General features: G+C 44.4%; 1 protein-coding gene across 3 annotated transcripts in view; it reads right to left on the bottom strand.

Annotated features, from left to right (window-relative positions):
- HELZ (helicase with zinc finger) overlaps positions 1–27,224 on the bottom strand; it is a 403,350-nt gene that overhangs the window by 208,123 nt on the left and 168,003 nt on the right. For all 3 annotated transcript variants that reach the window (XM_063960827.1, XM_063960829.1, XM_063960828.1), the window contains exons 3-10: positions 18,308–18,344; positions 17,825–17,949; positions 17,236–17,292; positions 16,814–16,865; positions 14,741–14,816; positions 11,564–11,762; positions 10,454–10,561; positions 8,607–8,904 (exon numbers count right to left, since the gene is read on the bottom strand). In XM_063960827.1, the coding sequence (XP_063816897.1) occupies positions 8,607–8,904; positions 10,454–10,561; positions 11,564–11,762; positions 14,741–14,816; positions 16,814–16,865; positions 17,236–17,292; positions 17,825–17,949; positions 18,308–18,344 (952 nt within the window). The remainder of the gene's footprint in view (positions 1–8,606; positions 8,905–10,453; positions 10,562–11,563; positions 11,763–14,740; positions 14,817–16,813; positions 16,866–17,235; positions 17,293–17,824; positions 17,950–18,307; positions 18,345–27,224) is intronic.

Raw genomic sequence — 27,224 nt, 5'->3', positions numbered from 1 at the left:
GAGAGAACCTTGGAGTGATCGGCTCTGAAGAGAGCGTAGCTCCGAGGCAGCCATCTGTGGCGCCATCTTAGATTGTAATCGCTATAATCGTTGTTGCTGTAACCTATTGCTGCTCCTTAATACAATGGTTATATTTGAAAGTAAAAATAAGATTTTAAACCTACTGGTAAATCTTTTTCTCCTAGTCCGTAGAGGATGCTGGGGACTCCGTAAGGACCATGGGGTATAGACGGGCTCCGCAGGAGACATGGGCACTATAAAGAACTGTAGATGGGTGTGCACTGGCTCCTCCCTCTATGCCCCTCCTCCAGACCTCAGCTAGAGAACTGTGCCCAGAGGAGGCGGACAGTACGAGGAAAGGATTTTTGTTAATCTAAAGGTAAGATTCATACCAGCCCACACCATCCACATCGTATAACATGGAATATACGTCAGCAGTTAACAGTATGAACAAAACAGCATCAGCCAAAGACTGATCTCAACTGTAACATAACCCTTATGTAAGCAATAACTATATACAAGCCTTGCAGAAAAATGTCCGCACTGGGACGGGCGCCCAGCATCCTCTACGGACTAGGAGAAAAAGATTTACCGGTAGGTTTAAAATCTTATTTTCTCTTACGTCCTAGAGGATGCTGGGGACTCCGTAAGGACCATGGGGATTATACCAAAGCTCCAGACCGGGCGGGAGAGTGCGGATGACTCTGCAGCACCGATTGAGCAAACATAAGGTCCTCATCAGCCAGGGTATCAAACTTGTAGAATTTTGCAAAAGTGTTTGAACCCGACCAAGTCGCCGCTCGGCAAAGCTGTAACGCCGAGACGCCTCAGGCAGCCGCCCAAGAAGAGCCCGCCTTCCTAGTGGAATGGGCCTTTACCGAATTTGGTAACGGCAATCCAGCCGTAGAATGAGCTTGCTGAATCGTGTTACAGATCCAGCGAGCAATAGTCTGCTTAGAAACAGGAGCGCCAACCTTGTTGGCTGCATACAGGACAAACAGTGCCTCTGTTTTCCTAACCCTAGCCGTCCTGGCTACATACATTTTTAAGGCCCTGACTACATCCAGGGACTTGGAATCCTCCAAGTCATTTGTAGCCACAGGTACCACAAAGGGTTGGTTCATGTGAAACGATGAAACCACCTTAGTCAAAAATTGAGGACGAGTCCTTAATTCTGCTCTATCCACATGGAAAATCAGATAGGGGCTCTTGTGCGACAGACGCGCCAATTCGGACGCCCGCCTTGCAGATGCCAAGGCCAACAACATGACCACCTTCCAAGTGAGAAATCTTAACTCAACCGTTTGAAGAGGTTCAAACCACTGAGATTTTAGGAACTGTAACACCACGATAAGGTCCCATGGTGCCACTGGAGGCACAAAAGGAGGCTGTATGTGCAGCACTCCCTTTACAAAAGTCTGGACTTCTGGGAGAGAAGCCAATTCCTTCTGAAAGAAACTTGATAGGTCCGAAATCTGTACCTTAATGGAGCCCAATTTTAGGCCCATATCCACTCCTGTCTGTAGAAAGTGGAGAAAACGGCTCAGATGGAAATCTTCCGTAGGAGCATTCTTGGATTCACACCAAGATACATACTTTCTCCAGATACGGTGATAATGTTTTGCCGTCACTTCCTTCCTAGCCTTTATCAGAGTAGGGATGACTTCTTCCGGAAAGCCTTTCCCAGCTAGGATTCGGTGTTCAACCGCCATGCCGTCAAACGTAACCGCGGTAAGTCTTTGAACAAGCAGGGTCCCTGTTGCAACAGGTCCTCTCTTAGAGGGAGAGGCCACGGATCTTCTGTGAGCATTTCCTGAAGATCTGAATACCAGACCCTTCGAGGCCAATCTGGAACAATGAGTATTGTCTGGACTCTTTTTCGTCTTATGATTCTCAATATCTTTGAGATGAGTGGAAGAGGAGGGAACACATAGACCGACCGAAACACCCATGGTGTCACCAGGGCGTCCACTGCTACTGCCTGAGGGTCCCTTGACCTGGCACAATACCTCCGAAGCTTCTTGTTGAGGCGTGAAGCCATCATGTCTATTTGAGGAAGTCCCCACTGACTTGTTATCTCTGCAAACACTTCTTGATGAAGTCCCCACTCTCCTGGATGGAGATCGTGTCTGCTGAGGAAGTCTGCTTCCCAGTTGTCCACTCCCGGAATGAAGACTGCTGCCAAAGCGCTTATGTGATTTTCCGCCCAGCGCAGAATCTTGGTGGCTTCCGCCATTGCCACTCTGCTCCTTGTTCCGCCTTGGCGGTTTATATGAGCCACGGCTGTGATGTTGTCTGATTGAATCAGAACCGGTAGGTCGCGAAGAAGATTCTCCGCTTGACGTAGGCCGTTGTATATGGCCCTCAATTCCAGTACGTTGATGTGTAGACAAGCCTCCTGACTTGACCATATCCCCTGAAAGTTTCTTCCTTGTGTGACTGCTCCCCAACCTCGGAGGCTCGCGTCCGTGGTCACCAGAACCCAGTCTTGAATGCCAAACCTGCGACCCTCTAGAAAATAAGCACACTGCAGCCACCATAGGAGAGACACCCCCTGGCCCTGGGGGACAGGCTTATTTTCTGATGAATTTGTAGATGGGACCCGGACCACTTGTCCAGAAGGTCCCACTGAAAAGTCCTCGCATGAAACCTGCCAAAGGGGATGGCCTTGTAGGTCGCCACCATTTTCCCCAGTACTCGAGTGCATTGATGGACCGACACTCTTTTCGGTTTTAACAGGTCTCTGACCATGTTCTGGAGTTCCTGGGCTTTTTCCGTTGGGAGAAAAACCCTCTTTTGTTCCGTGTCCAGAATCATGCCTAAGAACGATAGTCGAGTTGTTGGAACCAACTGTGACTTTGGTAGATTTAGACTCCAGCCATGTTGCTGCAGCACTCCCAGGGAGAGCGCCACGCTTTTCAGCAACTGATCTCTCGATCTCGCTTTTATCAGGAGATCGTCCAAGTACGGGATAATTGTGACTCCCTGCCGGCGCAGGAGCACCATCATTTCCGCCATTACCTTGGTGAAAATCCTCGGGGCCGTGGAAAGCCCAAACGGCAACGTCTGAAACTGGTAATGACAGTCCTGTACAGCGAATCTTAGATACGTCTGATGAGGGGGATATATGGGGACATGAAGGTATGCATCCTTTATGTCCAGTGACACCATAAAATCCCCCCCTTCCAGGCTGGAGATTACGGCCCGGATCGATTCCATCTTGAATTTGAACTTTTTCAAATACAGGTTTAGGGATTTTAAATTTAGAATGGGTCTGACCAAGCCATCCTGTTTTGGAACCACAAATAGGGTTGAATAGTACCCTTTTTCCCTGTTGAACCCGGGGAACCTCGACAACCACTTGTTGTTGACACAATATTTGAATTGGCGCTAAAATTATCTCCCTTTCTGGAGAAGAAGCTGGTAAAGCCAATTTGAAAAACCGGCGAGGAGGCACGTCTTCGAATTCCAGCTTGTAACCTTGGGATACAATTTCCATCGCCCAAGGATCCACGTCTGACTGAACCCAGACGTGGCTGAAGAGTCGAAGACGTGCCCCCACCGGCGCAGACTCCCTCAGTGGAGCCCCAGCGTCATGCGGTGGATTTAGTAGAAGCCGGGGAGGACTTCTGCTCCTGGGAACCAGCCGTAGCCGGCAGTTTTTTCCCTCTACCCTTACCTCTGGCGAGGAAGGAAGAGCCCCGACCTCTTCTGGACTTATGCGACCGAAAGGACTGCATCTGATATTGCGTCGTTTTCTATTGCTGTGGGGACACATGAGGTAAAAAGGTAGATTTACCCGTGGTAGCTGTGGAAACCAGATCCGCGAGACCTTCCCCAAATAAATCCTCACCTTTGTAAGGTAAAACTTCCATATGCTTCTTTGAGTCGGCATCACCCGTCCATTGGCGGATCCACAGGGCTCGCCTAGCAGAAATCACCATGGCGTTGGCTCTTGAACCTAGTAGCCCAACGTCTCTCTGAGCGTCTCTCATATATAAGACTGCGTCTTTAATATGACCTAAGGTCAATAAAATGGTATCCCTATCTAGGGTATCAATGTCAGCTGATAAGGTATCTGTCCAAGCTGCTACCGCACTACAAACCCAAGCCGATGCTATTGCCGGTCTGAGCAAAGCACCCGAATGTGTATAAATTGATTTTAAGGTAGTTTCCTGTCTGCGATCAGCAGGATCCTTGAGGGCTGCTGTGTCTGGAGACGGCAGTGCCACCTTTTTTGACAAGCGCGTTAACGCCTTGTCCACTCTGGGCGAGGATTCCCACCGTAACCTGTCCTGTGCAGGGAAAGGATACGTCATAAGAATTCTTTTGGGAATCTGCAGTTTCTTGTCTGGAATTTCCCAAGCTTTTTCAAATAACGCGTTCAGCTCATGAGATGGGGGAAAGGTTACCTCAGGTTTCTTTTCCTTAAACATGTGTACCCTCGTGTCAGGGACAGAGGGGTCATCTGTGATATGTAAAACATCCTTTATTGCAATAATCATGTAATTAATGCTTTTGGCCACCCTTGGGTGTAACCTCGCATCATCGTAGTCGAGTCAGAATCCGTGTCGGTATCAGTATCTGCTACTTGGGACAGGGGACGTTTCTGAGACCCTGAAGGGCCCTGTGACACAGTCAAAGCCATGGATTGACTCCCTGTTCTATCCCTGGACTCTGCTTTGTCCAATCTCTTATGTAATAAAGACACATTTGCATTTAAAAAACATTCCACATGTCCAACCAATCCGGTGTCGGCGTTGCAGACGGCGACACCACAATCATTTGCTCCACCTCCTCCTTAGATGAGCCTTCCGCTTCAGACATGCCGACACACACGTACTGATACCCCCACACACTCAGGGATATATTTATATGGAGACAATTCCCCACTAAGGCCCTTTTGGAGAGACAAAGAGAGTATGCCAGCACACACCAGTGCCACCTGACTCTGGAAACAGAGTTCCCAGTTAAACAGCGCTTTTATACCAATATATGTATATACACTCATTGCGCCAATCTAATGTGCCCCCCCCCCCCTTTTTTGCCCTCTGTCATCGTGTTCAGCAGGGGAGAGTCCGGGAAGCCAGCTTCTCTGCAGTGTGCTGTGGAGAAAATGGCGCTGGTTAGTGCTGGAGGATCAAACCCCGCCCCCTCAGCGGCGGGCTTCGGTCCCGCTCAAATTCACAATCCTGGCGGGGAATTATCTTATATACTGCGTCCCCAGTATATCTATATACTTTGGCCAGTCCCAAGAGGTTTAATATTGCTGCCCAGGGCGCCCCACCTGCACCCTTCTGTGCCCGCTGTGTGTGGGAGCAATGACGCGCAGCGTTACCGCTGCGTGTTACCTCAGAGAAGATCTGAAGTCTTCAGCCGCCTTAGAAGTCTTCTTTCTTCTTCTACTCACCCGGCTTCTACCTTCCGGCTCTGTGAGGGGGACGGCGGCGCGGCTCCGGGACGAACGGTGAGGGTGAGGCCTGCGTTCCGACCCTCTGGAGCTAATGGTGTTCAGTAGCCTAAGAAGCAGAGACTATCACTTAAGTAGATCTGCTTCTCTCCTCCCAGTCCCACGATGCAGGGAGCCTGTTGCCAGCAGTGCTCCCTGAAAATAAAAAACCTAACAAAATTCTTTTCAGAGAAACTCAGGAGAGCTCCCCTGTAATGCACTAAGTCTCCTATGGGCACAGGATCTAACTGAGGTCTGCAGGAGGCGCATAGAGGGAGGAGCCAGTGCACACCCATCTAAAGTTCTTTATAGTGCCCATGTCTCCTGTGGAGCCCGTCTATACCCCATGGTCCTTACGGAGTCGACAGCATCCTCTAGGACGTAAGAGAAATAACTTTGCTTTTTCTGTTGCTGATTTAGACAAAAGCAGGCTTGTGGAAAGGTGTTAGGTGTTATACAATTCCTGTTGTGTATGTGGGAAAGATCTCAGTGTGAGAGGCCTTTGAAGTAGATTTCTTGTGGGGGTAGTGATAACATGTGTCCTGTGGAATGGTTCCTGCAATTTGAATTGAGCAGTGACCCTTCAGTGATTCAGAGCCTGAATATGCTGTATATTAGTTGATTAATGCAAGAAGTCAGTTATTTGTTGCTTAGAGAACAGAGGTGAATGATGTCTAAGTGAGGGGCTGGATGGAGCCAAAGATAGGTTGTAGTCCACAGTACCTTGTCTGGGATGTCCAATGCAGAGTACAGTAGATTCCAAACTGAAGGACTTCTCAGTGGAGAGATGCAGAGGTTTCAATCTAGTGTGTATCTCAGCGCCTGAATGCAATCCGTTGGTTTTGATGAGATGTCCACGTAGAGTAGTACAAGTTAAAGTTAAGTCCTTGGTTATTTATGATGATTCATAGGTCAGTTGTGGTGAATTTAAGCTGTTTTATGGAAAGGATCAGGAGCATGCAAAAGGTGAGGCGGCCATCTTGGTGAATCTTGGTTAAAGTGGAAATGGCCGTGAAGTGGCTGGTCAGCTTAACAAACGATTGCAATATTTTGGAACTAACATTCCCTGAATTCAGATGAATTACAGTTTGAAGTGTTAAGATTAGGTGAGTGCTGAATTTGTATTTAAATGGTGTGGTCACAAATACCACTGGCAAGGCGGATGTATGAGTGCTGGCTACACAGACTGGCCACCTCAGTCTAGACACTGGCGCGATGTTTCTCTATGTACATGATCACAGCTGAAGGCAAATACTTGCCTTGAAAACGGCCATGACACATCTGCAATTTTGCTGCATCTCATATTAACACCTCCAAATGGTCCCTTCCTGCAGATAAAATGTCTGTGCGAGTCTGATCGCAAAGCTACCTTGGCACGTGCACTGCGCTATCTCAGCACATGCGCAGACTGCGGATAACAACTCCCTTGCAAAAACATCGGCATTGCGTACAAACATGAATTAGGCCCACTGTACATAAGATTATTTCTGATTTATAAAGTGCTGCAGAATTACTGAACATCTATGTCAGGCTACAAAGTAAAAACTTGTCCAGAGCATACTATAGTTTTAACAAAAGACAATAAAAAGGTGAAGCGCAGCCATCTCATCCCATCCCATCGTTTAGTTCTGTCTGATTAATTCTGTAGCTAGGAATGGGAAAATGAATAATGAAACTCACTGAACTTCATCATCACCCTAAGGCGTCTATAATAACATGACTGAAATTATGCGTGGCGATGAACCTATTGTAACAGACTCATGTGTTCAGCTGGCAGAGCAGTGGGGAGAGGAGGCATGAGCTACATGCTTAACACTCGGACCAATTCATGTCACAGGAGAAATGTCTAGGGGCTGGACGAAGCAAAAATCTCTGTAAATCAGAGTGTAAAGCTTTATGTATTTTTATGGACAATCAAATAAGCCCTATTTTAGCAGTTGTCATATGTGAGATGGCCATTTACAAAGCAGCCCTTTAGGTCAATGCTTTACGCCAAACTGATTTCAAAATATAACAGACATTCGCAGGCACAAAATTCCACCAATTAATGCCAAGGTAGTTAGTTGATCACTTGATCACACCGATTTGAAATCAATGTATTTTTACTGATACATATTCATTGTTGCTAACCTGAGGTATAGCTATTATCTTCAAGAAGGTGCTGGCTAGATAAATAAGTAGAATCTGACTGGTCGCTATGGGCCACCTCTCCACTTCTAAAAACCAGCAGTTTAGTAAATATACCTGAGTGCACTTTTTTATTAGTTGTGTTTTATTTAATGAATAAATATTGTTATATTACTCCCACGGTTATACAAATGTTTATTTGACCAGTCGTCTTAAATGCAGCAATTGGTATTTGCGTAGGCTTTTCATGAACTGCAGTCTCATTCTAACAGCTGCTAGGGTTGGCTAAATTACTCAGCACCTTCGGGGATTTATTCAAATGGTGGAAGTATGTTTGGCATGTTCTTGACACGCTGGAAGTATGTTTGGCATGTTCTTGACATGGTGAAAGTATGTTTGGCATGTTCTTGACCTTCCCATTTATACAAGTTTAAAATTTATTGGGGAGAGAGATCAGTATGGGATGGGATCAATATGACTCTCAGACCTAACCTAGAAAATGGTGCATGTATAAGTACACTTTCCTATATATTAAAGTGCTCTTTAAATTAATGTATTGCTCTTTGTATTTTTGGTGTAATGTACATCTCTCTTGTGCTTCCAAGGCTGGGAAGAAAACACCAATGAGCCCAGACAGGGCAAAACAGCTGTATGCACTTGGAATGCTACCACAGCAATTGCATATATCATGATCCTAAAAGTAAAAATAAGTAACTATTGGTATTGTCAGTTTCTGTGGGTAGAAACACTTGCGGTACTGAATTAGGCTAGTAGTGGCATGAGGTAGATACAGTTCCTGCAGATAGCCATTCAAACAAAGAGTGCAATCTGATGCCAATACTGGAAGCCTAGAAGTCTACTCTTAAAGGAACAGACACTGTGTGGTAAAAGAAAATATTATCTGTCCAGCTACATCAACATATATTGCTTTTAAAAGTATGCCCATGAAGCCATATACATATTCCACTATATGCCACAATTAGGTGACAACTTATGTCGGAAGTTATTATCAGCTTTACATTTATTTTACCTTCAGTTGAAGCAGCGTCCACCATGATTCTCTGCATGAGCACCGGCTCCACTCCAAAGTCAAACACTACCGTCTGGCGAAACGTTCCAAATATTTCAGTGGTAAACGTGATAACTACTTTGTACAAGTAATAATCAATCCCGTTTTGAGTCATGTTCTCACCGACCCACTCCTGACAACTCTCCGGCACTTCCTGGGAAACTTGAGTGTTGCCGTCTCCAGCAGATATTGCCACGATACTGAAATGAGGTCTGTGCGCATCGTACAACAATGCCACGCGTTGAAGCATTCGTGCGGGCTGCAACATATACCACACATTTACATTGGATTTACCAACTGCTAAAAATAACTGTCTAAATCAACCTCTTTCTACATAACAGTAATTTCCCCCAACATGTAGCTCCCACTACTTACAGTAATTAATAGTAGTGGGGGCTTGGCATTTGTATGCATTAAGGACCTCTGCCGACAACCTTCAATGCTGCTATTTTCTCTCATTAGCAGTGGACAATGCAGATCTAATGCTTTCAATTAAAGATGCAATGCCCCATTTTCCCTACTATAAAGAAAGCTAAACAGAGCCCCTACTACTATGGCATTTTTCACATTTCATTTTCTTACACAATGAAATCCAAATGTTTTAGTATTACATAATTACCACTGACATTCTCATTAATGTCCACTGAAAACAAACTAAGCCTTCTAAATGAGAGGGGGAGACTGATTTAGCAGACACTCTAGCAGGGCAAGATGAGAGGTGATTGCTGGCACCGGGACTGATGCAGAGTGGGACACTCACTACTTGGTGTAGTGTATCTTGAGTGAAATCGCTCTGCATATGCTCAGAAAATGGGGGCCAACATGTGCAATCTGCCACCAACACCTGCATGTGTTGAGGATATGTATGGCTGAGAATAACGGTGGAAATAAACTATTTTCCAGATTTTTAAAAATGATCTACGCTCACGTCCCAACAAATCTACATCAGCTTCTAGTACAGATGTGTACTCACATCACTGCTACAGTCCAAACCGCCACTCTCAGCACCCCAGGTCTGCTAGCTTTGGGCATTTTAATTGTGTCTTTTTTAGTGAAAATGTGCTCTAGTTGCACTGTGATGTGACTAGGATGCATCGGGAAACTGTGGTGATTAATCTGATATGCAACATTGAGTCTCTGAATCGGTATATAAAGTGTTACGTTGCAGCGGGCGTGTATTCTTTTCATGCCATATTCCACTGTGCTTCGTATACAGCTGCAGTCGCACACAGATAAAAAAATCTTGCATATCACATAATAGCACAGTCTCACGGTGCGTCCTAGTCGCATCACATTGCAACTAAGATGCATTTTCAGAAAAAAAAATAAAGATGCTCAAAGCTAGCAGAGTTGCACAGGACCTGACTGTCTCACTCACGCCGGGTTTCTCATGCTGATAGGCGTATTGAGGCAACATGTACGAGGACACTGCTTAATGTAAATGAGAGCAAAGATACAGACATCAAGTAAAAATGTCAATTAGCTGTATTTACCATAGACAACATAATCTGTAATATGTACAGACAAAGTTGGTTTTGTGGATTACTTTCCAGATCTCAGTCAATGAAAACTATAGGTGGGAGGCAGCCGGGATCTCGTACTGTTCCCCTATAGATCTGTGTCTCTGGAGAAAAGGGAATGCCTTCACTTAGTAATACACTTTTACTCTTAAACTAGTGAGATGTTGATGGTTCTGCATGACACAAAAGGTGAATGTATCATTCATTTTACATCTATAGTTGGTTATGCGTCCTCCGATAGAGCAATGTTTTAAATGAGCACCTAGTAATACTAACACATCATCTTACCTTACATGTGAGGAGAAACGTCCATGTCTGCTGAGATTTTTTGGTGGTAACGATGACTGAAAGATCAGGACTGTACTCCACTCGTATACCTTCCACACATTCACTGAGCTGGGGGGGAAACAAACTTTTAATAGCATTATAAAAAACTATTTCACACAGATAATAAGACAGTTATATCCAGTGTAAAAACATTGAACCTTCTAAAATCTGATTAAAAATCTGTACTGATCTAGCCGAACAATGTGATTAGCAATTAGCTATAAATCCCTGAATCATCTTCTGCTATGGTTAGCTAAGAAAATAAAGCCAAGGTAGCCATTTTGTGCTACTCATTCACTTTCTCTTTAGATTACTGTTTCAAACACTAACCTGCAGCTTTATAACAAGCAGTTACTTATAAAACTACCACCTCCCAGATTAAGGCTATTTTGTTCCATAATAGGCGATTAATTTTCTGTATGTGGCAAATTTTTTCAAATAACAGATTCCTTTAAAATGGAGTGGAAACCTTGGGCAAAACCACATTTCTGGTCACTGGGTATAATAGGCTGAAGAGAGCGTTAGCTCACATATTTCTCTGGAACCACCCTGCTAAGATAAGTACAACAACATGCTAGAGACCACCAGCAAAACATGATAAATACCCTGGAACTGTATTACCAATCAGAAGCTGCAATATCAGTCATAGAGGCTTCTAACGTGTATTCCGCCCCCATCCACATAAGTCAAAACGCAACAGATTTTGGGTTAAACCAATCATCCTAAAACGTAGCACATTTCCCACAGTATACATACTCATTTCCTACTGCCTCGTTTAGTCTATAATGTGTACTATGTTACCATAATACTATCACAACTACTCTAAACTCTAACCTTGCCAGAATTGTCATGAAGCATTGTGAACTCTGTAGTCACCAGGACTTATGTTTTCTGAAATTCAATCTGGAATGTGGTGGACAAATGTCTTGTGTGTTTATGAAACAAATGAGCCCTCCTATAAACCCGAGTTAATAGTATGTTGAAAGTTATTAAAATGAGAGGTAAATCTACAGTGTACGTAACATGGTTTGCACAGAATAACATTGTTGTCTTGTGTGTGTTATAACGTACTACTTTCTCCGGTGATAAAGAATTCATCCATTTCTCAATCAGTGACTCCATGTAGCTGCCTGAACACTGTGTATTTTCTTTCTGCTGCTTGAGGCGGATGAGGCGTGAGGCATATCGCTTCTGCCACTCCTCCAGCTCCTCTTGTGAGTGTGCCGATGTGCACTGCGCTCCATAACGGCAAATTCCCTGTTCCAAGAATCTGAAAGAAATTAATGTAATCTCCTTACATAAATGTCAATAATATAAAAAAGGAGCAGGGTTGTCAAAAAACAGGATTTTTATATTAACATTAAACCATTTCTCTGAATCCCTTTGGGAACCATGGAGGTACAGGGCTCAACCAGGAGTGTGGGCACATTACGAAATTGGACACAAAGGGGACGATGAATAAAAATTTGGAGAAAGATAAAGTATCAACCAATCAGCAACTGTCATTTCCAAACTGCTTGAAAAATGACAGTTCATAACTGACTGGTTAGTAATTCTTCTCTCTCCAAGCTTTGATTCATCTTCCACAAATAAGGAACTCTATATCCCCTAGCATGCAGGAAGTCTGTTCGATTACTATCCAAGTTCCGGAGAAAGTAGGAAGGGGATCTGTTTTCGCGTTTATCTAATTGGGGGACACTCAAACCATGGGGGTGAACCGAAGCTAGTTTTATAAAAGGGAATGGTCTGAGATTACTGTGCACAAAGTCTTCTATCTAGAAATTGTAACCTTGGACTTGTAAAAATTAAATCGAGAACACCTAGTTAACATACAGACAGAGGATCAGTTGACTATGCAACACAGATGCTCATCAGGGGCCTTAAACATTCTGACAGAATGTGCCCTCACATTATCAGGAACATGTTTCATTGCTCCAATTTAAGTACTGTATGTAGAATAACTGTAGAAATCAAACAGCAATATTAGGCAGGTGACGCAGGTAAATCTTTCCAGTGAAGATCATAAGACCATGAGGTCATTTGCTAAGAGCACTGGCAATATCCACCAAGAAGGTATCCTTTACTTTCCAAACTGCCTAAAATCAGAATGACTGACAATATCAGACTTCAGTGAAATCTGCACTACATTGTCTGAAAAGTGTGTATGTCTGAAGAAATTTTAAGTCTAGCGGTCACCACCAACGATCACCTTCAGGCAGTGTTAGGGGTGTGCGGCATGCTGCGGCTGTGACAGCCAAGGCACAGTGCCCCGCTGAACAAACAACCCCTCAGGACGGTGGTCCTGCAGCGGGGAAGCGGCTCTGCACCTCGCGAGGCCGGTGACCGTCCCCTCCCTGAACTCCCACAGTGCAGGTATGCTGTTGCCGAAACAGCATACCGAAATAAACAAAAGTTCAAAAATAAAATGAAGAAAAACTCTGGAGCTAGCAGAGTGCGCATCCTCTCCTGAGGGCACTTTTTTCTAAACTGCCTGTGGGAGGGGGCACAGAGGGGAGGAGCCAGCACACCCAGTGGAAGAAATTTAAAGTGCACCGACTCCTTTGGACCCCGTCTATACCCATTGTATTAATGTGACCCCAATATCCCTTATAGAGAAACCTAAGTAATTGCACCAACTGAAGAGGTAGGAAATCCCTTCTTCTCAAAACAGCGGACAGGAATCTTCCACACCCTATTATCTTTATTAGCTAAAGCTGGCTTTTAGCCTTAATAAACGGACTCAATGCTGTCATAGAAGCCCTTTGCTCAAGAATTATCCCTTCAACAGCCACACCATTACAGCTAAATGTTCTAATATTTTATTATCCATGGCCTGCTGCCACATTGAGAATGTCTGTGTACTACACTAAATTAGGTGACAATTTCATGGCACAGGCAGCAGTAACCCCCCTTGTGGATCAACCGTGATGTGACAGAATCATTATTTGAAGATGTGATGGGGGAGATGTGAGTCGAGCCAATGGTTTGACTTACAGACTCCTTCTCACCACCCTGGGATGTGATGTAATCTGAGTACGCTCTGCAATAGACTGGGCTAATGATTTAACCAAGGCTGTTTCTGCCAGATCATCTCTACTACCCATTGGCCCATGCTCAGTCACATAGGGTGCCTTTCCCAGATTGTCTACTAGACATTTTTGCATGATGTTTTAAGAATGGTGAAAAAAACAAGGTATGTTTCACCACCAGAATTAGTTCTGAAGCTGCTCACCTTACCTGCTATGGAGGAAAGGGAACAGCTGTAGCACAGAATTAAAAGAAACATTAGGCGATAATTTGTACAATATATTGTTCCGACACAAATCGGAATACTATATCTTCCATATTGGACACAGTGTATACACTCAATCGCGCATGCACGTGCCTCGTCAGCATGGTAGTCCCATGTGATGTGCTATGTCATAGTGCAGTGTGTACAGCCATGTGATATAGCAGTACATCCGTTGTGCTGTGGCCTAAAAAATACATTGCTTGATGTACACTCAACCACTATATATTTTCCTAGGTCTCACTGTGAAAGTCACGTTTTCTTCGATCACAGAACTACAGACCAGGACTAACTTGATCACCATTTAACATAACAGCACCCCATATGTCAAGCAGTGCCTTGTGAGTTACTTAACACCCCCACACCTATCCCACTTCCTGGAGTTGCATGCCCTTGCACTACTGCCTCGGAGCCAGACCTGCTTGCCAGAGTCTGCAACACCACTACACTTCTCTCTCAGAGAAGAATGAAATAAATCATTAAGCCAAAGCTCCAGTGTTACCCTGATGATAACGACACAAATAGTCCACAATCACTACCTGCGGTAGCATTGACCAGTTTTCCCTCCAGAAGGCCACTCCTATAGAAAGCGGAAGATGGTAGATCCTTGCCTACTCCTAGATACATACAATAAAGTATTGTGTGATGGAATTTATGGCAGATTTTTTAAAAATCTTAATGACAGATTAAAAGAAAATAGTCCATTAATAGCACCTATAATTATATGAAGCAGTTCAGCAACTGGCACAGAAAGCTTTGCAAATGTACAAAATAGGATCGGATTTGAAATTATCCACAATGGGCTATAATGCTGGAAACATATTAAAGATAAAAACTGAAGAGCCATTACCTGGGATTTGTTAAATTACAAATATAAATGTATCTTTCATACTAGTTACTGCACAATGGCAGAATCCAGCACCACACCTCGGGGAGACAAGTCCGATATCCTAACATACCTTTTACACAGTGTATACTCCTCGCTGCTAGTAACACCCCGTGGTGGGGGACGAAAGTGCCACCCATCCTGAGTACCTGGGGGAGGAAGATGACATAATACACAATTACGACACAGATTATAACACATCTACTGTAGTAGCACCAAGATAAAAATCCTCGCAGTTGAGTTAATTTACAGTCAAACCTTTGTTACTTATTTGAACACAGCTGCTGGCTACTAAATAAATAATCAGCACAAAGGCTCCTCAAATAAGCCAGGGGGCCAATATAAGAAACAGATCACAGACAACAGATAAAGCATCTTAACGCATAATAACAGTTTTACAGTGAATACAAAAGACTGTACAATACTGAAGGTTATTGCTGGTCATGGCTAACCTATTCCTGCAGATTAATGGAATCAATAACAATATAAAATTCCTTTTCAATTACATATATTCGCACACACCGTGTTCCTTATTCACACAAGGACCCCAGTGTGCGCAAAAAAAGGGGCGCTGGGACTCACCAATGGGGGAGATTTTTATATAGTTAGTGGATGCTGCTGCTCTTTAGCTAAAAAGGATAATTGCATTCCTTGTAGTAGTAACAAAGATATATACACACCCATCGGGATACAATCCCGGGAGTATACCAAGAGCGCCGCTTCCACCCCAATTTCTATATTATTATACACTTTCACAGCTGATTTTATATTCAATCTTTTTTATTTTCAAATAGGAATCTTCCTCTATATATACACAAATAAAAAGAATTTAATTGTATACAATAATTGCTGCAGCATAAAGAATAAAAAACAGTACAATTTACTTCCACATTAATATTACATCTAAAATCCTAAGAGGCTTGCTAGTATCCGGATCTCAGGTTTATATTAAAACCAATTTAGCTGGGTAATGTCCACATTACATCAATATGTCCCAGTAAAGTGCAAGGAATTTTTTACTTCATGTTCTCTCTTACATTAAACATGATCTCTGTAATCCAGAACTGATTCAATTTATGAATAAGGTAATCTTCAAATTGTCCCAAGTTTATTTGGATCCCTTTTTAATTTATGTGTGCACACATTAGATTACCTTCACAGGTGTTACCATATGGATTCTTTGTAATATCACCTCCAGTAATTGGACTCTTTGCTGTTACAGTCCTCCTTTAATTATTGAAGGTATCAATGGTCCAGTACTTCTACTCACAGTGCTCAGGCTCCCTCTGCTGGTGATTGCCCGTATTGCAATTTACACTGTGTGACAGTGGTATTGACCCCGTAATACAGCGTTCTGGAGGTGCACCATTGATACCTTCAATAATTAAAGGAGGACCGTAACAGCAAAGAGTCCAATTCTTTATGCTGCAGCATTTATTGTATACGATTAAATTCTTTTTATTTGTGTATATATAGAGGAAGATTCCTACTTGAAAATAAAAAAGATTGAATATAAAATCAGTTGTGAAAGTGTATAATAATATAGAAATTGGGGTGGAAGCAGCGCTCTTGGTATACTCCCGGGATTGTATCCCGGTGGGTGTGTATATATCCTTTTCAATTAGTTACAATAATTACAATCATTAATTTCTTTTATCTTCATTTACACGTGCCCAGCAGTTGTTGTCCATAATCCAATTTACAAAAAATGCCCAGCATTACATACAAATTGTCCCAAGGAGGCACCCTCCGCAATAGGCATAACTAAAAGCATTACATCTGTCAACTTGTATTTTCAGCTATTATACCTAACATGCAATACAAGAAGCTATCCAAAGCTGATTTCTACATCATCCAATTGTAGAAAATATAAAACACTCTGCCAAAAAAATGTTCAATGAACAATCTCAAATGCCTGATGAGTCCTGGCCACAAAAGTCACCTATGTTTTAACACACAAGATGTAAGTGCATAAGTTGAAAGAAAAAAAAATAGCATCTACATCACTAAGTACTGTGTCACAGGATCAATTACATCCCAGTAAAAGGGATGAGAAATTGAACCTGGTAAAGTACAGGGACCATCAGTCAGTACACTAAACACCGCAGGAAAATATTAATAAAGCAAAAACAAACACATGACGTACCATCATCTAACTCCTCCAGGTGGTAACCAGGGCGGATTGTGTTTCCGACACTCTGCAATTAAAGGAGAGGAGACATTTCATTACGTCACAAGAGGAAACCATTTTCAGGAGAAATGCACACTGTAAGCTTCAATGTGCAGCAATACTAAATATTTAAAAACATAATATATATAGTCTCTATTCCTAGTACAGGAATAGCTGTAGAGAAAAATATCTGCTCGTGAAACAGCAGCAACCACCTTATTACTCAGAATATAGAAAAGAGTTGAGGAAATTATTTCTTATTGCTTAGGACAAATGAAAGATATTGATAAAATTGTTTAGTTATTTAAAATTTAAAAAAGAAAAGAAAAAAGGAGGAGTACAATCTTCCATCTTTTTGCTAAAATATTAAAGTAAATGTGAGGCAGTTTTCTATTTACCTCGATTTCAGAAAGCAGAATCTTTAACCGTGACAGATCCTTAGTTACCATTCCATTCTAAGAACAGAAACAAAATGTAAAGAATAACATAATATTGGCCTTGTTACCTTAGCTGAGATACAACATAGAATGGAGGTACAACGACCTAGTAATGTAAGTGACACTATAGACCGAATATATATTATGAAAAAACCTCCCAGCAGTGGACACATGATAAAGAGGATAATATGAGATAACTTGTCAAGTAGAGAAAGACATACTGTATGGATAGAATGAGGACAGTATGACATAACCTTCCAGTGGGAGCAACATTTTACAGTAATTCACACGTGTCATGCGGTGAATGTAATAGGGTGTGAGAATCAGGAAGTTAAAGATTTTGTGAGTTCTCCTGGTTTTTTTTTTTTTTGTTTTTTTTTAAAGTGGCAATCAATTACATGGCAAAACCATGATTGACACTTTAAAAAGCTGGACTCTCACAAAATCTCTCACTTCCTGACTCTCTCACACTATTAAGTCCCCCGTCCCCTTCCCCCATGACTGCTTATGAAATCTGCTATACAGAAGTCTAAGGCAAATGTCTGCTTACCAGTGGTTCCCCGATAAGAGTTTTGGATAATACACTAGACACGATCTGAAGCTTTCCTTCAAGGTGCAAAGAGCAAAGTACAGCATGAACAGAGGCGTCCAACTGTGTTCGCCCCGGCCCCAGAACTAAAGAAAGAAAATAATTTAGTAAGCATGTCTGTATTCCATTAGCCAACCTCATTCTTAATTATCTAATTATTACATTAGCATCATGCATCAAAGAGGAAAGGCCACTTCTAGAATGCAGCTATGTAGCCCTTTTAGCTCTCAAGGTATGTTCCTGCACAGTTACCAACGTGTGTTTGCTTTGTCTCCTATGCTGGATAATGATAAATGTCGATGACCAGTCTCTCACAAGATGGAAAACAAAAATAGCATTACTGATATAGCTGATAATGCCAGTCTACCACAGAAACAGGTATTTATCCCTTATCACTAGATACATATGAGAACGTTTGTAGTGAGTGGGACATTTAGGGCTTACCAAGTTTGCAGTCTTCATCTGCTTGGTCATAGTTTTTCTACAAGGAAAAAAAAAAAAAGACATAGGGCATACATTAGATAATATCATTAGTAGAAACACTTCTGTGGGTGAAATGATGCTCAATCCTCTGTATGTGGTTCCCGTGAAGAGCAGATATAACGGACAGATTCTTTATGCTACACTGTATGAACTTTATTTTGATTTTGGACAGACAGTCATCTGCATGATAAATCTAAGGAGTAAGAATTCCATAGTAACTGGGACACTGGTTTTAGGAAAAAAATCCCTAACAGATAAGCATACACTTCATTACGTGAAGTAGGCCCATGCATATTACTTACTAAATACGTGGATGCTCTATTTGATCACTGGCAAAATGGCCACTGATACATAATGCAGACACCGAATGTGGAGCCTAACCCTGAAAATTTGAATGTCAACTTTTTTATTGCGTCAGCATTTTAACCATGGCAATATTATGACATTCAATATTATGGTGTCAACCTTTTGACTGCAACATTATGACTGTCAACAAAATGACTGCATCATTTATTTTTGGATAACTGTCAATTTGAAAAATGGAGCTGGAGTAAAAATGTAAATTCCTCCTTGATACTGCTGAAACTGAATCAAGTCAATTTAGGAACAGTGATGGAGAGCAAGTTTTAGGTGCCAGCCTGGCACACCCACTAACAGGTGCAAAATCACCTCTCTTGATGAATTTAAAATTACCTATCATGATAACAAAATGTACTTTTACTGCAAAACATACACTGACAAGGCTATAAACACTGTCAATGAATATGCAACAAGGGGTTTACTGCACCATCCCAAGACACACAACCCTATCACAGGGAGAGCATTGAGTCACTAGCCCCAAAGCGCTCTGTCCACTGATCCAATCCTTAGGTTCTTCTCTTGCAGGTAGTGACTAAGGGTCTAATTCAGCATGGATTGTAGATGAGCAAAAAAAAAAAAAAATCGCAAATCTACGACCAATTACACTGACATGCAGCAGGGGGGGTTCGCCCAGCACACAACAAGTCCGCCCCACATGTTGGGTCCTGGCCACCAATCCCACTGCAAACATGCGAAAGCATCGCACAGCGGCGATACTTTCGCATGTTTAGGGTAGCCCCTCTGCCTACACAGCCTAATTGCAAAGGCAGGCGGCTCCCCGCCATGTTTTGGGTCGCAGCGGCAAATGGTCTGGACATGCCTCCATTGTCCAGACCACACACCCCCAATGCTGCCGCGACGCCCCTTAAACACTGAGTCAATGCCCCCTCCGGCCCCACAAATACCTCTGCCTGACAATTAGGCACAGGTGTTCGCACAAGTGAGATGCTGTCGCATCTCACTGTGTGCGCGCATGCGCAGTGCGGCTGCTGCATGTGCGCACACTTCACAGGGCTTCAGCATGCGAAAGCAATCGTACTTGCATTCCATGCTGATACTGCCCTAAATTCAGAGATAGGTAATGACTAAATTAAGTCATTCCACTTTTGCAGGTACACACAGGTTTAGTAAAGCAGGGCACACACCTAAAGCTTTAACTGTCCAATCTGTCTTGTGGTAACAAAATCTAGTAAAGTATGGAAGCAAAATGACAATCAACCATTTGCTCCCTCATTCTGGAAAACAGACCAAGGTCGTTCGGACAAATTTGTTAAATCCGACTGATTTAACAAAATTTATTCAAACAATAAACAATCGCTCGTCTCCGTTTTCCAGTGTTTGGGAACAAGTGGCCGATTGCCATTCATTCCTATACATCACTAGATTTTTGTTCCCACCTGACTGATTGGGCAGATAAATAATTAGGTGTGTACCCAGCTTTAGAATCTTAAACTGGGTACACAGATGTCCAATCCTCTAGGGATCCAACTCAGGGATCAGGCTATGGACACAATCCTACTAGAGACCTGATCGCAGATTCAATATCTAATCTATGTGTACACACCTATTCAATTTTGAGGCAGATCTCCAATCACGTTAAAGAAAATAAGAATTTACTTACCGATAATTCTATTTCTCGTAGTCCGTAGTGGATGCTGGGGACTCCGTAAGGACCATGGGGAATAGCGGCTCCGCAGGAGACTGGGCACATCTAAAGAAAGCTTTAGGACTATCTGGTGTGCACTGGCTCCTACCCCTATGACCCTCCTCCAAGCCTCAGTTAGGATACTGTGCCCGGACGAGCGTACACAATAAGGAAGGATCTTGAATCCCGGGTAAGACTCATACCAGCCACACCAATCACACCGTACAACTTGTGATCTGAACCCAGTTAACAGCATGATAACAGATGAGCCTCTAGAAAAGATGGCTCACTACAGCAATTACCCGATTTTTTGGCAACAATAACTATGTACCAGTATTGCAGACAATCTGCACTTGGGATGGGCGCCCAGCATCCACTACGGACTACGAGAAATAGAATTATCGGTAAGTAAATTCTTATTTTCTCTAACGTCCTAAGTGGATGCTGGGGACTCCGTAAGGACCATGGGGATTATACCAAAGCTCCCAAACGGGCGGGAGAGTGCGGATGACTCTGCAGCACCAAATGAGAGAACTCCAGGTCCTCCTCAGCCAGGGTATCAATTTTGTAGAATTTTACAAACGTATTTGCTCCTGACCAAGTAGCTGCTCGGCAAAGTTGTAAAGCCGAGACCCCTCGGGCAGCTGCCCAAGATGAGCCCACCTTCCTTGTGGAGTGGGCATTTACAGATTTTTGGCTGTGGCAGGCCTGCCACCGAATGTGCAAGCTGAATTGTACTACAAATCCAACGAGCAATAGTCTGCTTAGAAGCAGGAGCACCCAGCTTGTTGGGTGCATACAGGATAAACAGCGAGTCAGTTTTCCTGACTCCAGCCGTCCTGGAAACATATATTTTCAGGGCCCTGACAACGTCTAGCAACTTGGGAGTCCTCCAAGTCCCTAGTAGCCGCAGGCACCACAATAGGTTGGTTCAGGTGAAACGCTGAAACCACCTTAGGGAGAAACTGAGGACGAGTCCTCAATTCCGCCCTGTCCGAATGGAAAATCAGATAAGGGCTTTTACAGGATAAAGCCGCCAATTCTGACACGCGCCTGGCCCAGGCCAGGGCCAACAGCATGACCACTTTCCATGTGAGATATTTTAACTCCACAGATTTAAGTGGTTCAAACCAATGTGACTTTTGGAACCCAAAAACTACATTGAGATCCCAAAGTGCCACTGAAGGCACAAAAGGAGGCTGTATATGCAGTACCCCTTTTACAAACGTCTGAACTTCAGGGACTGAAGCTAGTTCTTTTTGGAAGAAAATTGACAGGGCCGAAATTTTAACCTTAATGGACCCCAATTTCAGGCCCATAGACACTCCTGTTTGCAGGAAATGTAGGAAACGACCCAGTTGAATTTCCTCCGTCGGGCCTTACTGGCCTCGCACCACGCAACATATTTTCGCCAAATGCGGTGATAATGTTTTGCGGTTACATCCTTCCTGGCTTTGATCAGGATAGGGATGACTTCATCCGGAATGCCTTTTCAGGATCCGGCGTTCAACCGCCATGCCGTCAAACGCAGCCGTGGTAAGTCTTGGAACAGACAGGGTCCTTGCTGGAGCAGGTCCCTTCTTAGGAGGTAGAGGCCACAGATCCTCCGTGAGCATCTCTTGAAGTTCCGGTTACCAAGTCCTTCTTGACCAATCCGGAGCCACGAATATAGTGCTTACTCCTCTCCATCTTATCAATCTCAGTACCTTGGGTATGAGAGGCAGAGGAGGGAACACATACACTGACTGGTACACCCACGGTGTTACCAGAACGTCTACAGGTATTGCCTGAGGGTCCCTTGACCTGGCGCAATACCTGTCGAGTTTTTCCCAACGGTTTATAATCATGTGGAAGACTTCTGGGTGAAGTCCCCACTCTCCCGGGTGGAGGTCGTGCTGAGGAAGTCTGCTTCCCAGTTGTCCACTCCCGGAATGAATACTGCTGACAGTGCTATCACATGATTTTCCGCCCAGCGAAGAATCCTTGCAGCTTCTGCCATTGCCCTCCTGCTTCTTGTGCCACCCTGTCTGTTTACGTGGGTGACTGCCGTGATGTTGTCCGACTGGATCAACACCAGCTGACCTTGAAGCAGAGGACTTGCTAAGCTTAGAGCATTGTAAATGGCCCTTAGCTTCAGGATATTTATGTGAAGTGATGTCTCCAGACTTGACCATAAGCCCTGGATATTCCTTCCCTGTGTGACTGCTCCCCAGCCTCGCAGGCTGGCATCCGTGGTCACCAGGACCCAGTCCTGAATGCCGAATCTGCGGCCCTCTAGAAGATGAGCACTCTGCAACCACCACAGGAGGGACACCCTTGTCCTTGGTGACAGGGTTATCCGCTGATGCATCTGAAGATGCGACCCGGACCATTTGTCCAGCAGGTCCCACTGGAAAATTCTTGCGTGGAATCTGCCGAATGGGATTGCTTCTTAGGAAGCCACCATTTTACCCAGAACCCTTGTGCATTGATGCACTGAGACTTGGCTCGGTTTTAGGAGGTTCCTGACTAGCTCGGATAACTCCCTGGCTTTTTCCTCCGGGAGAAAAGCCTTTTTCTGGACTGTGTCCAGGATCATCCCTAGGAACAGAAGACAAGTCGTCGGAACCAGCTGCGATTTTGGAATATTGAGAATCCAATCGTGCTGTCGCAACACTACCTGAAATAGTGCTACACCGACCTCCAACTGTTCCCTGGATCTTACCCTTATCAAGGAATCGTCCAAGTAAAGGATAACTAAAATTCCCTTCCTTCGAAGGAATATCATCATTTCGGCCATTACCTTGGTAAAGACCCGGGGTGCCGTGGACCATCCATACGGCAGCGTCTGAACTGATAGTGACAGTTCTGTACCATAAACCTGAGGTACCCTTGATGAGAAGGGTAAATTTTGACATGAAGGTAAGTATCCTTGATGTCCCGAGACATCATGTAGTCCCCTTCTTCCAGGTTCGCAATCACTGCTCTGAGTGACTCAATCTTGAATTTGAACCTCTGTATGTAAGTGTTCAAAGATTTTAGATTTAGAATCGGTCTCACCGAGCCGTCCGGCTTCGGTACCACAACAGTGTGGAATAATACCCCGTTCCCTGTTGCAGGAGGGGTACCTTGTTATCACCTGCTGGGAATACAGCTTGTGAATGGCTTCCAAAACAGTCTCCCTGTCAGAAGGAGACATCGGTAAAGCCGACTTTAGGAAACGGCGAGGGGGAGACGTCTCGAATTCTAATTTGTACCCCTGAGATATCACCTGAAGGATCCAGGGGTCTACTTGCAAGTGAGCCCACTGCGCGCTGAAATTCATTGAGACGGGCCCCCCACCGTGCCTGATTCTGCTTGTAAAGCTCCAGCGTCATACTGAGGGCTTGGCAGAGGCGGGAGAGGGTTTCTGTTCCTGGGAACTGGCTGATTTCTGCAGCCTTTTTCCTCTCCCTCTGTCACGGGGCAGAAATGAGGAATCTTTTGCCCACTTGTCCACGAAAAGACTGCGCCTGATAATACGGCGTCTTCTCATGTTGAGAGGCGACCTGGGGTACAAACGTGGATTTCCCAGCTGTTGCCGTGGCCACCAGGTCTGAAAGACCGACCCCAAATAACTCCTCCCTTTAATAAGGCAATACTTCCAAATGCCGTTTGGAATACGCATCACCTGACCACTGACGTGTCCATAACCCTCTACTGGTAGAAATGGACAACGCACTTTGACTTGATGCCAGTCGGCAAATATTCCGCTGTGCATCACGCATATATAGAAATGCATCTTTTAAATGCTCTATAGGCAATAATATACTGTCCCTATCTAGGGTATCAATATTTTCAGTCAGGGAATCCGACCACGTCAACCCAGCACTGCACATCCAGGCTGAGGCGATTTCTGGTCGCAGTATAACACCAGTATGTGTGTAAATACATTTTAGGATACCCTCCTGCTTTCTATCAGCAGGATCCTTAAGGGCGGCCATCTCAGGAGAGGGTAGAGCCCTTACAAGCGTGTGAGCGCTTTATCCACCCTAGGGGGTGTTTCCCAACGCACCCTAACCTCTGGCGGGAAAGGATATAATGCCAATAACATTTTAGAAATTATCAGTTGTTATCGGGGGAAAACCACGCATCATCACACACCTCATTTAATTTCTCAGATTCAGGAAAACTACATGTAGTTTTTCCTCACCGAACATAATACCCCTTTTTGGTGGTACTCGTATTATCAGAAATGTGTAAAAACATTTTTCATTGCCTCAATCATGTAACGTGTGGCCCTACTGGAAGTCACATTTGTCTCTTCACCGTCGACACTGGAGTCAGTATCCGTGTCGGCGTCTATATCTGCCATCTGAGGTAACGGGCGCTTTAGAGCCCCTGACGGCCTATGAGACGTCTGGACAGGCACAAGCTGAGTAGCCGGCTGTCTCATGTCAACCACTGTCTTTTATACAGAGCTGACACTGTCACGTAATTCCTTCCAACAGTTCATCCACTCAGGTGTCGACCCCCTAGGGGGTGACATCACTATTACAGGCAATCTGCTCCGTCTCCACATCATTTTTCTCCTCATACATGTCGACACAAATGTACCGACATACAGCACACACACAGGGAATGCTCTGATAGAGGACAGGACCCCACTAGCCCTTTAGGGAGACAGAGGGAGAGTTTGCCAGCACACACCAGAGCGCTATATATATATATATATATATATATACAGGGATAACCTTATATAAGTGTTTTTCCCCTTATAGCTGCTGTATCTTTAATACTGCGCGTAATTAGTGCCCCCCCCTCTCTTTTTTAATCCTTTCTGTAGTGTAGTGACTGCAGGGGAGAGACAGGGAGCTTCCCTCCAACGGAGTTGTGAGGGAAAATGGCGCCAGTGTGCTGAGGAGATAGGCTCCGCCCCCTTATCGGCGGCCTTATCTCCCGTTTTTTTTATGTATTTTGGCAGGTGTTAAATGCATCCATATAGCCCAGGAGCTATATGTGATGCATTTTTTGCCATCCAAGGTGTTTATTATTGCGTCTCAGGGCGCCCCCCCAGCGCCCTGCACCGTCAGTGACCGGAGTGTGAAGTGTGCAGAGAGCAATGGCGCACAGCTGCAGTGCTGTGCGCTACCTTGTTGAAGACAGGACGTCTTCTGCCGCCGATTTTCCGGACCTCTTCTGCCTTCTGGCTCTGTAAGGGGGCCGGCGGCGCGGCTCTGGGACCCATCCAGGCTGGACCTGTGATCGTCCCTCTGGAGCTAATGTCCAGTAGCCTAAGAAGCCCAATCCACTCTGCACGCAGGTGAGTTCGCTTCTTCTCCCCTTAGTCCCTCGATGCAGTGAGCCTGTTGCCAGCAGGTCTCACTGAAAATAAAAAACCTAAAACTAAAACTTTCACTAAGAAGCTCAGGAGAGCCCCTAGTGTGCACCCTTCTCGTTCGGGCACAAAGATCTAACTGAGGCTTGGAGGAGGGTCATAGGGGGAGGAGCCAGTGCACACCAGATAGTCCTAAAGCTTTCTTTAGATGTGCCCAGTCTCCTGCGGAGCCGCTATTCCCCATGGTCCTTACGGAGTCCCCAGCATCCACTTAGGACGTTAGAGAAACAGGGTTTTGTTTTTAAAGTGCATGTGGGATGCCCCTCTTTTTTTCCAAGATATCCTTATGAGTGATCCGGACAAGTCCAACAGAAACAGCACTCCAGAATCCCATTTTACGGTTAATGTATTAAATGGGTGGTCTTCTGTTTGCCGGCGGTCGGGCTCCCGGTGCTCAGTATACCGGCGCCGGGAGCCCGACAGCCGGCATACCGACAATTATTTTCCCTCGTGGGGGTCCACGACCCCCATAGAGGGAGAATAAAATAGTGTGGCGCGCGTAGCGCGCCACCGTGCCCGTAGCGTGGCGAGCGCAGCGAGCCCGCAAGGGGCTCATTTGCGCTCGCCAAGCTGTCGGTAAGCCGGCGGTCGGGCTCCCGGCGCCGGGATGCTGGTCGCCGGGAGCCCGACCGCCGGCCAGCCGTAGTGAACCCGTATTAAATGACTCAAAAACATATACTGGCAAAGGGAAAAGCCTTTTTATTCTCAGACTAGATCTTCTGTCACATCTCCGCACTAAATTATAGTTGCTGTTACGGATACAGTATGAGGGTTTTTTTTGGTCAGCCAGGATTTCAACCTTGGGACCAACCCTGATAAATTTACGTAAACGTTGAAGCCATGAAAAATATTTAATGAAAACTGTAATTATACACACAACTTATTATCTTATCACTCCTTACAGATCAAATTCACTTTGCTGCTTTAATGATTATGAACTGTGGAATGTGCAAAATCAAGTTATACATCTATAGGTTGAGTATCCCTTTTCCAAAGTATCATATTTGAAAAGATTAAAATAAGATTTTACTTACCGATAAATCTATTTCTCGTAGTCCGTAGTGGATGCTGGGGACTCCGTAAGGACCATGGGGAATAGACGGGCTCCGCAGGAGACTGGGCACTTTAAGAAATAATTTGGATACTGGTGTGCTCTGGCTCCTCCCTCTATGTCCCTCCTCCAGACCTCAGTTAGAGAAACTGTGCCCGGAAGACCTGACAGTAAAAGGAAAGGATTTTGGAATCCAGGGCAAGACTCATACCAGTCACACCAATCACACCGTATAACTTGTGATAAACATACCCAGTTAACAGTATGAACAACAACGGAGCATCAGATCAACCCTGATGCAACCATAACATAACCCTTATTTAAGCAATAACTATATACAAGTATTGCAGAAGAAGTCCGTACTTGGGACGGGCGCCCAGCATCCACTACGGACTACGAGAAATAGATTTACCGGTAAGTAAAATCTTATTTTCTCTAACGTCCTAGTGGATGCTGGCGACTCCGT

Source organism: Pseudophryne corroboree, chromosome 3 (assembly GCF_028390025.1).
Source record: "Pseudophryne corroboree isolate aPseCor3 chromosome 3, aPseCor3.hap2, whole genome shotgun sequence".
Lineage (NCBI taxonomy): Eukaryota > Metazoa > Chordata > Amphibia > Anura > Myobatrachidae > Pseudophryne > Pseudophryne corroboree.
Note: the sequence above shows the minus strand (reverse complement) of the source record. Positions and strands in the feature narration are given on the sequence as shown.